We start from the raw sequence: 12269 nt of genomic DNA, 5'->3' as shown, positions 1-12269 counted from the left end.
TTATTTGCATTACAATTTGCCCTTAACTTAGCATTTTTAAAGGGTTCTTTGTTTGCATATAAAATGGATGTGTCTAAGTCTTTAGATGATATTTTATATGAGTTCTTGAAAATTACACTAATTCTTAAAGGCAGTGACCAAGAATTAGGAAACTCCAGCTTGGCTAAGATTTTGTTAAACTCATTGCCTGAAGATTATCTAGTGGTTAAAAATGCTTTACATTATAGTGGGACTGTCCCTAGTGTTGACTTGATTATGGCTGAACTAAAATCTAGGGAGTTAGAGTTAAAGACTCAGAAAAGAAATGGCGATAACATGTTTGTAAAAGGTAGGGCAGAAACTGGTCATATAGGAAAAGAGGCCGGGAGAGGTCCACAAAGTAATTCAAGCTTTAAGAATAAAAAAAAGGTTAAGGGTAATAATAGGCCTAAAGGGGAGACTAGGAAATACTTCTGCTGTAATAAAACTGGCCATCTTAAGAAAAATTGCTATGATTGGATTAAGAAACAGAAACAGTCTAACACAGAAAGCAACCTAGCATGTACGAGTAATAGCATTGAACTTTCTGAAGCTCTCATAGTGTCTAATTCTGCTAGTGCTAAAGAGTGGGTATTAGACTCCAAATGTTCGTTTCACATGAGTCCTAATCAAGACTGGTTCCAAAACCTTAAAACTAATGATAGTGAAACATTATTCATGGCTAACAATTACTCCTATAGGGTTCAAGGCATTGGTAGCATAACTCTTAAGTTGAATAATGACAAGTTAATCAAGCTAGCTAGAGTAAGATTTATACCTGAACTCAAACAGAATTTGATTTCATTAAGAACCCTTGATGAGGATGGGTACTATTACAAGGCACAAAATGGGTGTATAGTTGTATACAAGGATAATGAAGTATTGCTAAAAGGAACTAAAACTAATGGCTTGTACATTCTATGTGGACAATATTATCATGATTCTTTTAATACTGCTTTGTTGACTACTAACTTGTCTGCAGTTGAGAAATGGCATCTGAGGATAGGCCATATAGGCCAAAGAGGTATGAGTATTCTTAAACAAGAAGGCTATTTTGGGAATGACACAATTTCTAATCTAGATTTTGTGAAGTATGTGTGTTAGGTAAACAACATAGGATGAGTTTCCCAAAAGGAACTCATCAGGCCTCTAGATGTTTAGAGTACCTACATGCGGATCTATAGGGTCCTAAGAGGGTTAAATCACATGGTTGGAATTCATACTTCCTGCCCATTGTGGACGACTTCAGTAGGAAGGTGTGCGTGCACCTCCTAGGGTTTAAGGATGAAGCCTTAACCAAGTTTAAAGGCTGAAAAACTCTGGTGGAAAATCAGAGTGATAAAAGAGTCAAGGCACTTAGAACAAACAATGGTTTAGAGTTTTGTAACTTTGAATTTGACACTTGCTGTACTGACCAAGGGATACTAAGGCATAGGACAGTGAGAAGAACCCCTCATCAAAATAGGGTCACTGAGAGAATGAATAGAACTTTGTTGGAGAAATTTAGGTGCCTACTTTTCACCTCAAAGATACCTAAAACTTTTTGGGGAGAAGCATTAACCACTGCTGCCCACCTTATCAGTAGGTCCCTCTCTAGTGCTATAGGGTTCAAGTGTCCTGAAGAGAAATGGACTAGTAAGAAGCCCAACCTAAATCACTTACAGGTTTTTGGGTGTGTTGCCTATGCACACACAAATGATGGGAAGTTAGAACCAAGGATCCTTAGGTGTGTATTTCCAAGATACCAAGAGGGGACAAAGGGGTATAGACTTTGTGAATGAGAGCCACAAGGGGTCAAGGCTATAATTAGTAGGGATGTGGTCTTTAATGAATCAGTTTTCCCTTGTAAATCTACTAACCCATTGTAGCACCTCAAATATTAAGACAACAAATCAGAATCAAACTAGCACCACCCAAATTGAGGTAGAGCTAGCAATTCATCACACGGATCTGCCCAATTTTGATGAAGATACTACACCTGTAAGAATGCAGCAAGATGCTGATGCTGTGCAAGATCCTGAATAAGCAATAGAAGAGATTGGTGAAGGGTCTCAGCAAGGGGATCTTGCGCATTATCAGCTTGCAGGGGACAGAATCAGGAGGGATATAAGGTCCCCTGCAAGATATAGTTATGCAGACCTGATCTATACAGCTCTGATTGTTGGTGGTGAAATTCAAAAGGCAGAACCTACCACTTATGAAGAAGCTATAAGTTCTAAGGACAAAAATCAGTGGTTGGGTGCTATGAGTGAAGAAATGCACTCTTTAAAGGTGAACAAAACTTGATCATTAGTTCAGAAGCCCAAGGATCGGAAGTGTGTAGAGTGTAGATGGCTATTCAAGATAAAAGAAGGCATAAACCCTTCAAACCCTCCAAGATACAAGGCCAAGTTAGTCGCAAAGTACTACACACAAAGAGAAGGTATTGATTTTAATGAAATTTTTTCTACAGTAGTTAAATTTAAAACAATTAGATTTATGTTGTCTATTGTTGCTCACTATGACCTAGAATTAGAGCAATTAGATGGTAAGACTGCATTCTTACATGGTGAACTAGAAGAAATTATTTTCATGAATCAGCTTATTGGTTTCATTGATAAAGACTTGCCTGAGCATGTGTGTTTACTGCATAAATCACTTTATGGACTTAAACAGTCCCCATAGGCAATGGTATAAAAGATTTAGCTCTTTTATTGTTGGGATTGACTTTAATATGAGCAAATATGACAATTGCTTTTACTTTGCACTTACAAATGACATGCCTATATATTTTCTTTTGTATGTGGATGACATGTTGTTGATTAGTGAATCTAAGTCCAAAATAAATGTCTTAAAGGTACAATTGAGTGCTAAATTTGATATGAAGGATTTAGGGTGTGCAAAAAGAATCCTAGGAATGGTGATAGAGAGAAATAGGAAGTGTAACAGACTAAAAATTCACCAAACCTCTGTCAGAGGCCTTGTACCCCAGACTGGAAAATCATCATCAGAATCTGCCTCTTCTAGATTATCAAATCTGCATGTTGCAGTGTCTGTTATCTGCCCTTTTGAGTCTTTTTCCACCTCATTTTTCTCCCAGTTCCAGAACCCACTTTCATCTACCTTCACATCTCTAGTGATTTGAATTTTCTTGGTTGTTGGAACATAGACTCTATAGGCCTTGGACTGCTCACTGTATCCTATAAAGATCCCTGCCATAGCCTTCTCATCCAGCTTGCTTCTTTTAACTACTGGAATAAGTGCATAACATACACTCCCAAAAATTTTTAGATTTCTAACTGAAGGCTTTACTCCATACCATGCCTCATAGGGTGTTTGATTAGTTAAGGCCTTAGTAGGGAGTCTATTAAGCAAACAGACCTCTGTGTTTACTGCCTCTGCCCAAAAGGACTTGGGCAGCTTCTTCTCAGCAACCATGCACCTGGCCATCTCCATAATAGTCCTATTTTTCTCTCGCTAACTCCATTCTGTTGTGGACTGTAAGGACTGCTAAACTGGTGCACAATTCCAGCCTTCCTGCAGATTGTTTCAAACTCACTAGAGGTGTACTCACTCCCATTATAACTCCTTATAGTTTTGATGCTAAGTCCAATTTGTTTTTCAAACTACAGCTTAAACCTTTCAAACACAGCTGCAACTTCATTTTTCTATTTCAAAAAGGAAACCCAGCACATCCGGGACCAGTCATCAATGAATAAAATAAAGTATTTGCTTCCATTTAGGGATGGTGTCTGCATAGGTCCATACACATCTATGTGGATAAGCTGGAGCTTTTCAGTAGCTCTCCGGGTTTTGTTTGTAGGGAATGGTAATCTACTCACCTTACCAAGCTGACAGGTAGCACATACAGCTTTGGTTTCCACAAATTATGACAGATTGTAGAATTTCCCTAAGACCATGATAGTTGAAATGGTCTAATCTTTTGTGCCATAATTCTGACTCATTCAAATCAGTAACATAAGCTTCAGGTTCTGGTTTTTTCAGCCTAATAGGGAAGCTTTTTCCCATCATTCTAACCCTCATTAACTCACTACCTTCGCTGTCCAGGATTGTGCAAAACTGATCCTGAAAGTGTAGGGCATACTTCCTTTCTAGCATTTGTCCTACACTAAGCAAATTATGGCTTATATCAGGCACATACAAAATGTAGGGATTAGTTTGATACTTGAACTTGTTTGCACAGCAATATCTCCTCTCCCTTTGACAACCACAAACTCCCCATTTCCCATTTTAACTTTGCAATGGTATGACTTGTCCAAATTGACAAAATCCTCCAAGTTTGCTGTCATATGATTGGTGTACCCACTGTCTATCAGCCATGCATCATTGTAAGCTTGAACTGCACAGCATGAAGCCACAAACAGTTGTTCAAAATCAGAATTTGACTACTGATCCTCAACAATCTATGCTTGCTGTGTTGGCTGATTTGGTTTGTTCTTGCACACTTTTTCAAGACATATTGCTTGCATGTTCTACATTGGACATTAGGTCTGAACCAGCACCTTTTTTCAGCATGACCCTTCTTCTTGATGTGAGAACACAGTGGAAACTCTCTCATTCCACTTGGTTTGCTCCACTGGTTGGTCATTTACTCCTTCCTTTTCTTATCTCCAACCGGCCTTTTGCTTCCTCCTTAACCAGGTTTGCTTTTGAGTCATGCCACCATGGCACCCTTACTTGAGTCCTCCCACCATTGCACCCTTACTTGAGTCATCTTGCCTCAACAATCTCCTTTGCTCTTGAGCTTGCAAGGCATACGCCAATTCGGTGAGAGTGATTTGTGACAAGTCCTTAGAATCCTTAAGTGAAGATATCTTGGATTCAAACCTCTCGGGTAGACTAACTAGGACTTTCTCCACTATCCTTTTATCTGTCATTTCCTCTCCCATTAACCTAATTTTATTCACCACATTCATCAACCTATCTACATATTCCTTCACTGATTCTGACTCCTGCATCTTCAACATTTCAAACTCCCTCCTTAAGTTCAACACCTGCATGTTTTTTGTTGTATCACTACCACCGAACTCCTTCTTGAGTTTATCCCATGCTTCCTTGGCTGTCTCATATGCTATGATTCTTGTAAACACTTGTTCAGTCACTGTTGCATGAATATATGACAAGGTTCTAGGAGACTTGGTGGCTTCCTCATCATGCATCCTAATCTGATTTAGAATGGGGTTTGGCCCTAATGCTGGTGGCTGTCTATTTTCTTCAACATACTGTCATAAACCTTGTCCCCTCATAAAGGTTTTCATTTTGACAGCCCATATATGGTATTAATCACCGTTGAAGGTTAGAGGAGTAAGAGAGGTTGTGTGCTGTGCCATTGAATCAGGCTATGTGTAGTTTGGCAGGAGATTTCACCAGAACAGAGGCTGAGAAATGGGTGAGAAGAGATGAGTTTATCAGGTCCTTAAGATCAATAGAGCTCTGCTACCAATTGTTGGTTCAGATGGAGAGATGATGAGAGTAAAGTGAGAGTGTTTTGCAATAGAAAGAGACGGCAAAAGCTGAAAGTTTTTCTGTCTATTTCATTCACTTAACAAAAAACATTTATACGAAGCAGCCCCACTGTTTTACCTAAAGCAACCTACTGCAGTGGATTAAAAATATTACATTTGAATTTAAATAAATACATACACCAAAACATGTCTTAATCTCAAATAAACATGTCATACAAAAGCAACTTGACTGTGCCAAATATCTGCTACATCAACTACTGCAGCCTGACTAAAACAGAATTGCTGGCACCAAAATGTAGTTTGAACCTTCGGCCGAATTTTGTTCCATTTCCAGCAGGTTATCACCAACTTCATCACTTTTCTCTCAATGCTGCTTAATAGAGATAAACCATGAAAGGGAGGAATCTCTTTCACCTGTAGGATAGAACATTTGGATTGAATAGCAGTGAGCATGAGGAGAATACTAGCAGCGATGATAGAAACGGTTGTCCATGGAGTTTTGAAATGATCTTGTTTCAAGGTTGCCTTCCACTTCTGCAATGGTCTTCTGCAGTAATTGTTCAGGTCTTCAACAAGAGACGAAAAGTGAAAATAATCAGAATGGTGAAATAGACTTGACACCTGTTCACAATCCCCGATTGGATTGTGAATAATTTCATGTTGGACAACTAAGTCCACAACCTTAGGAGTGTTAACAAGATAATTCATAAAGATAAAATAGTCATTTAAGAACAAATCTATGCATTGAATTTTCACTACCAAAAGATTTTTCACTACATCTTCCATCGTACTTTAGTATTGTGATTCGTGGAATTTCCTATATCCCATTCTGGAATCTTATATCAAATAAAGTTTTACTTGATGATCTCAACTTAAACTTAACTCCAGCTTGATTTAGTTCTTTTGCAACAGGTGTTGTTAGAATTTTTTGGTTTCTTTTTAATACTCTTCTTCAAAAGTACACTGGAAATTCTTAGGAAGTTTACAAGATTTTTGACACCGACAAACTTACTTTCATAACTGATGTTACATTTACACACTACTTCTAAGTAACCCCAACGACAGCTGGTGAGATTATGGGTAATCTCAAGAAAAAGAATGCTTCACTTTATGGGCACAAGATATGTCAATGTTGGCTAGGCTGAACAAATCCTCAAGAATGAAGAATGGAAGCTGATTTTCCAGCTTGTACAAGTCACTGATTGCATCAAAAATCATTTTTGGGACTACCATATACACGATCAGAATTAGGGTCATCCTTTTCAAAATGCATCAATAGTACCTAAAAAATGAAGGCAACATCCTTTAAAATCATTTTCACAAAGTTGTCACTGTTAAGATCAATGGTTTCTGCATAACAACTGCGTACTTCTCTTTCATTTTCCTTTACAAATTTTATAAACACTTCCATTGCCCTTCAACTCTTTTTTACCATGATGAATCGGACCAATGGAGATAATTTGAGGTGCCTAGGGGTTCATGTAATTGACGTTGATACTCGAGAACTGTATGGATATTGCATTCACCAGATAAAGGATAGAATGATTCAATTTCACTCATAGAAGTTGGCAATTGTAAGTATGGGTTTTCATCAATGTCAATCACTGCATGATCACTTCTTTCCAGTTGTTCATTTCCTATTTCAACATTATTCTCCATCCTGATCACTAATAGCACAATCATTCACAAAAGTCCTATCTTTATCAAAACCAAGAAAGAACTAATGATTAGAGAACTCAGAATATATATGTGCATTTATACTTAACAATATTTTTATGATTGAATATCCTGCAGCCTTGAATTACCCTGCTCGTGTCGAAAGCCAGTACTGCCCAAAAACACTCAGAAGTCAGTAATGAAATGTGCAGAAAACAGCACAATGAGATGTATTTGTAAGAGATGCTTTGACAAATTAAATAACAACAAAGAACTTTTGACATTATTAATTTATACAAAGTCTTTTTTTATTAGAACACCAGTCTCATGAGTCAGGACAAACAAAATGTGTACTTTATAACATTATTTATGCAGAGTCTTTCTTTAATATTAATTGCACCATGGTCCAGTCTGATCATCATCAGACAATCAATCTAGATATAATGCTTTTTTTTTTTTTTTTTAATTTAAAGAAGTTCATGTTTAATTTAATCTATTCAATATAAATTATTTATATACATTTTTTATATACAAAATTTCACGGGCCGGATACTCGGGTTTACCCGGCATCCCAGGGCCGGGAAGCATGTTTTGTATTATTCCCATTTAGAATACCAGCCCGTTATTAATGGCCCAAATATAATAACATAGTGAAAGTCTATTATGTTTGGAATACTAAACCGCTGGGCCATTTCAGAAAAAGGTTGTGACGTAACTATATTCGATTAAAAAAAATTATTACTTTGAGTAAACGACATATTCCCACCTAAGGTTTGATGAAACCCTAAGTTGGTATCCCAGATTTCATTTATTCTAGATTCTTACCTTTAAAATAACAGTGTTATCAATTTTAGGGTTTAAATGATGTAATTACCATAATGCCCTTAACCCTAAATTAATAAATTATGTTTTAACCCCTAAATTATTAGAATTATAACTTACCATTTTATTTTCAAATTATGTCAAAAACACCCTCGGTCACTAGAAACCCTCTTTGGAAATAGCCCGATCTGGGCTATTTTCGAAGACGTCGAACCCCCTGGTCACCTCTATCAACTTTCCTGTAGTCCGTCATCCAAAACCCCTCTTGTTCCCGACTCATTGGCCCCTCCAATCGTCGGCACCATTAGGCTAAGGGTTTTGGTGTTCTTTGTAGGATTTCGGTCAATTCCGGCGGCGAAAATCCAATTGGACACCACCACTGCAACCACCGTCTCTAAATCTATAAAAACCCCTATGTCCCCAGCAACCGTTTCATCGCCATTCGCCAGCCAAGAGTTCGTGTTCATCAACCGTTTTTCAGTGAAGTGGTGGACGGCAAACGGTGAGCTGTCGTGGTTGGAAAGGTTAGGGGTTTTATAGGGGAGGATGCGAGGAATCTAATGGTGGTGGTGGTTGGGGTTTTCGCCGTTCAAAACAACCAGAAATCGGCAAAAACCAGTCGCCTGCGGCAACTGTCGTGGCCGGCGATCGGCAAGTGATTAGGGGTTGTGACGCGTATGGATTTGTAGAGGGGAGGATGGGGGTTCAAATGGTAGTGACAAGGGTGATTTTGGGTGGAAGAATTGCTGAAAAAAGAGCAAAAAAGGTCAGGGATGCCATCTGCTAACGTGCGCCGGAGGACTATTAGAGGCAGTGGTCTGCTAACGTACGCTGCCCATGTAAAATGACCAATTTACGCTTTTATCGTTACATCAAACATTTTTTCTTTACTTTAAGGGTAGGAATTTGGAATAAATGAAACCTGGCACCAACTTGGGATTTCGTCAAACCTTGGGTGGGAATATGTCGTTTACTCTACTTTGAATTTTGAAACCCTAATTTACATGTTGTCTCTAACTGATCTGATTCTATAAATCTCAAAAGAAACATAGCTGTTTCATGCGCCGCCAACAACCATGCGCAAATGATTCATTTTAAACTTTTCTCACAAGTATAATCCGCCGGCGGCATCTAAAACCATAAAATCAAGATTTAAATCATCTAGAGCAGTTAAATACAGTGCTCTGCATAGTTTATTCCTCTAATTTCTTCTCTGTCTCCAAGCTCAAGTAATATTTGACTCAGAAATTATCTTGACTTTCAATCTTCTTTTCTACTGTATATTGTGTGTTAAACAAAGCTGAAATTACAGCAAACACGAGCTTAAATTACTTTGAATAAACTTTCACTACAAGCACAATAAAGGAATCCATTTTCATAGAAATAAATATTGCCATGGAGAAAGAAGTTGGCATGAAAGAAAAACACAGTAATTATCTATTATAACCTATTTAACCTGGAGGATAGAGCATATGGTTTGAATTACAGTGAGTATGAGGAGAATAGTAGCAGCAATTACAGAAACGGTGGTCCATGGAGTTTTGAAATAATCTTGTTTCAAGGTTGCCTTCCACCGGTGCGATGGTCTTCTGCAGTACTCGTTCAGCTCTTCCACAAGAGAAGAATAAAGGAAACGAGAACTGAAAACAGGCCGTTGATTAAGGCGGTGTAATAGACTTGACACCAGTTCACAATCTCCTACTGGATTTTGAATAATTTTATGTTGGACAAGTATATCCACATCCTTGGGAGTGTTAACAAGATAATTCATGATGATAATATAGTCATTTAAGAGATCATCGTCGCATTGACTATGCTCAAAGGCCAAAAGATTTTTCCAAACATTTTCCAGGGAACTTACTACTGTGAATCGTGGAATTTCTAATATTCCATTGTGAAATTTTATATCAAATAAGTTTTTGCTTAACCCCAACTTAAACTTCACTCCAGCTTGATATAGTTCTTTTACTGTTGGTGTTGTTAGAATTTCTGGTTTCTCTTTCAACTGTAGATTCAAAGGCATAATAGAAATTCTTAGAAAGTCAACAAGATGCTTCACCCCCGAATATTTACTTTCATGAAAGTTCTCCTCCATTCCTAAGTGTCCCCAAAAAAAAAAAGGTGAAATTATGGATAATTTTAAGAATAGAAGGCTTCTCTTCACTGTTAAAGGATTTATCTATATCGGCTAGCCTAAACAAATCTTCAAGAATGAAGAATGGAAGCTGATTTTCAAGCAAAAACAAGTCATCCTTAACATCAAGTATCCTACGTGGATTATTAAATACACGATCACAAATAAAGTGTTTACCCTCAACATGCGTTAATAATACCTCCAAAATGAAGACAGCGTCAAACAAAATCATTTTCACAAAGTCATCACTATCATCAATTTTAATGGTTTCTGCATAACAATCACGCACTTTTTCTTTATTTTCTTTTATAACTTTTATAAAATCTTTCAAGCGCACCTGATTAGTTCTTTCAAGAAACTGTTGTAAGTATCTTCTTTTATACTCTTCCATAGCTTTTAACTCTAGTTTACCATGATGAATCGGACCAATAGAGACTATTCGGGGTGTGTAAGCTTTTTCATCTAGCCGGCGTACATTCTCTTGAACACAATGGATGGTGCATTTTTCAGATAAAGGATGCAAAGATTCCAGTTCATTCATTAGATAAGTTTCCAATTCTAAGTACGGGTCTCCCACGTCAATCACTGCATCCTCATCACGTCTTCCCATTTGTTCACTTGCTTCCAATTCTGAGCCTGGGTCTTCAACTTCAATAATGTCAATCACCGCATCATCATCAATTCTCTCTATATTTTCACTTGCTTCCAATACCGAGTCCGGGCCTTCAACTTTAATGTCAGTCACCGCATCATCATTGCTTCTTTCCATTTGTTTACTTCCTTCGAAGTCTGAGTCAGACTCTTGTATGTCAATCACTGTGCTTATTTCCGTTTGTTGAAGTCTTGTTTCACCATTCTCCATCCTGATCAATAGTAACAAAATCATTAACATACATATCACTATTGAGTAGGTAAAAACATTCGAATTAATAATTTTTAGAAACAGGCGATTTTGAGAGAAGCTATGACGACACCAAACATAACTTGATTCTCAAAATAATCATTCAAATCATACGTACATAATTCAGAATATATTTGCTGCATACTTACAATAATTTTATGATCGATATCCTGCAGCCTTAAATCACCCTGCCCCGATCTATAGCCCGTAGTGCACAAAAACACTGAAATCTCAAAAGTCAGTAATGAAATGTTGAAGTGCAGGGAAAGAGCATAATGACATGTATTTATAAAAGATGGTTTGATAAACAACAAACAATTCAGACTAATTAATTTAGTTGTAGCAGAATGACATAAGCAATAATTTCGTGGACTCGATAGTCACACCCCATCAGGCTAACGTGGTTGGACAGTCACAAAAGTTTTTCTCGGTGGTGGGAGAAAGTGACAATACGAAGTTAACCGTGTTTGTTTCTCTGTTCCTATTCTATCCTATCTAAAATATATGTTATTTTACTATTTTTTTAAATATAATTTTATTCAATTTAATCTAAAATATTTAAATTTTTTTAAATCCTTAAATTTATTAATTTAACTAAATATCTATAACAGTTAAAATTTATAAATATTTAAACTTTTAACCACCTTTCAACAATAATAATAGACTATAGATATTTATTAATAAGTAGTTGAAAATATTTTTACTAATTTTAAAATTTTTATTATAAAAAATATTTAACTAAATTAATAAATATAAGAGATTATAAAATAATTTTATCAGACACAATTTTTTAATTTAAATCTTACCCTTCGTGTAATAATAAGTCAATTCCACTCAATTTTTTTAAAAAATACTATTTAAAATAATAATTTCATTTTCTTTTCACACACAGTATAAAAGATTCTCTTAGATTATCTTCTATTATTTGCTCTAAACTTTTTGTCCTTTCAAAATGTCTTGTCTGTACAAAGTTAGACAATCACGGGGTCAATAAAGTTGAAAATATTGTTATTTGAGCTCAATTTCCTTTTAAGCTTCCTTGGTCATATTGTCTGACAGCTAAACTCAAAATAAATAATAACTGTTTAGCTAGCATGTGCACTTTTTAAGTCAGGGGCAGAAAAGGCAATAAAATTTAGAGTAGCTGCTAAAACCTCTTTCCTCAATTATATATAGGGAGAACGACTTACACATACCCAAGGTTTACTGTAACGATAAATTGATACCTAAAAGGTTTTAAAACGACAAATAGATACCTTCCGTCATATTCCGT

At 36.6% G+C, this 12269-nt stretch overlaps 1 protein-coding gene across 2 annotated transcripts; it reads right to left on the bottom strand.

The window, feature by feature from the left end:
* Positions 1–6996: 6996 nt before the first annotated feature.
* LOC116121763 (UPF0481 protein At3g47200-like) lies at positions 6997–11278 on the bottom strand. Of its 2 annotated transcripts, none has more exons than XM_031407709.1 (3): positions 11146–11278; positions 10433–10958; positions 6997–7311 (listed from the first exon to the last, which is right to left on the bottom strand). In XM_031407709.1, exons 2-3 carry the CDS (start codon positions 10955–10957, stop codon positions 7285–7287), a joined length of 552 nt encoding a protein of 183 aa, XP_031263569.1. In that variant the 5' UTR covers position 10958; positions 11146–11278; the 3' UTR covers positions 6997–7284. The 2 variants fall into 2 exon arrangements, with proteins under 2 accessions (XP_031263569.1, XP_031263568.1); XM_031407708.1 differs by lacking the exon at positions 6997–7311 and adding an exon at positions 9093–9966.
* Between the last annotated feature and the right edge of the window lie 991 nt (positions 11279–12269).

This window comes from Pistacia vera, unplaced genomic scaffold (genome assembly GCF_008641045.1).
Source record: "Pistacia vera cultivar Batoury unplaced genomic scaffold, PisVer_v2 Contig128, whole genome shotgun sequence".
Lineage (NCBI taxonomy): Eukaryota > Viridiplantae > Streptophyta > Magnoliopsida > Sapindales > Anacardiaceae > Pistacia > Pistacia vera.
The sequence above is the reverse complement of the archived record's forward strand: the minus strand, read 5'-3'. Positions and strand labels throughout refer to the sequence as shown.

Excerpts from the sequence above, each read along its gene's own strand:
- LOC116121763 (XM_031407708.1), bottom strand. The coding sequence starts at position 10,957 with ATGGAGAATGGTGAAACAAGACTTCAACAAACGGAAATAAGCACAGTG. Across the intron at positions 9,967-10,432 it reads TTCTTGAAAGAACTAATCAG|TTGAAAGAGAAACCAGAAAT; the intron begins GTGCGCTTGAAA and ends TTGAATCTACAG.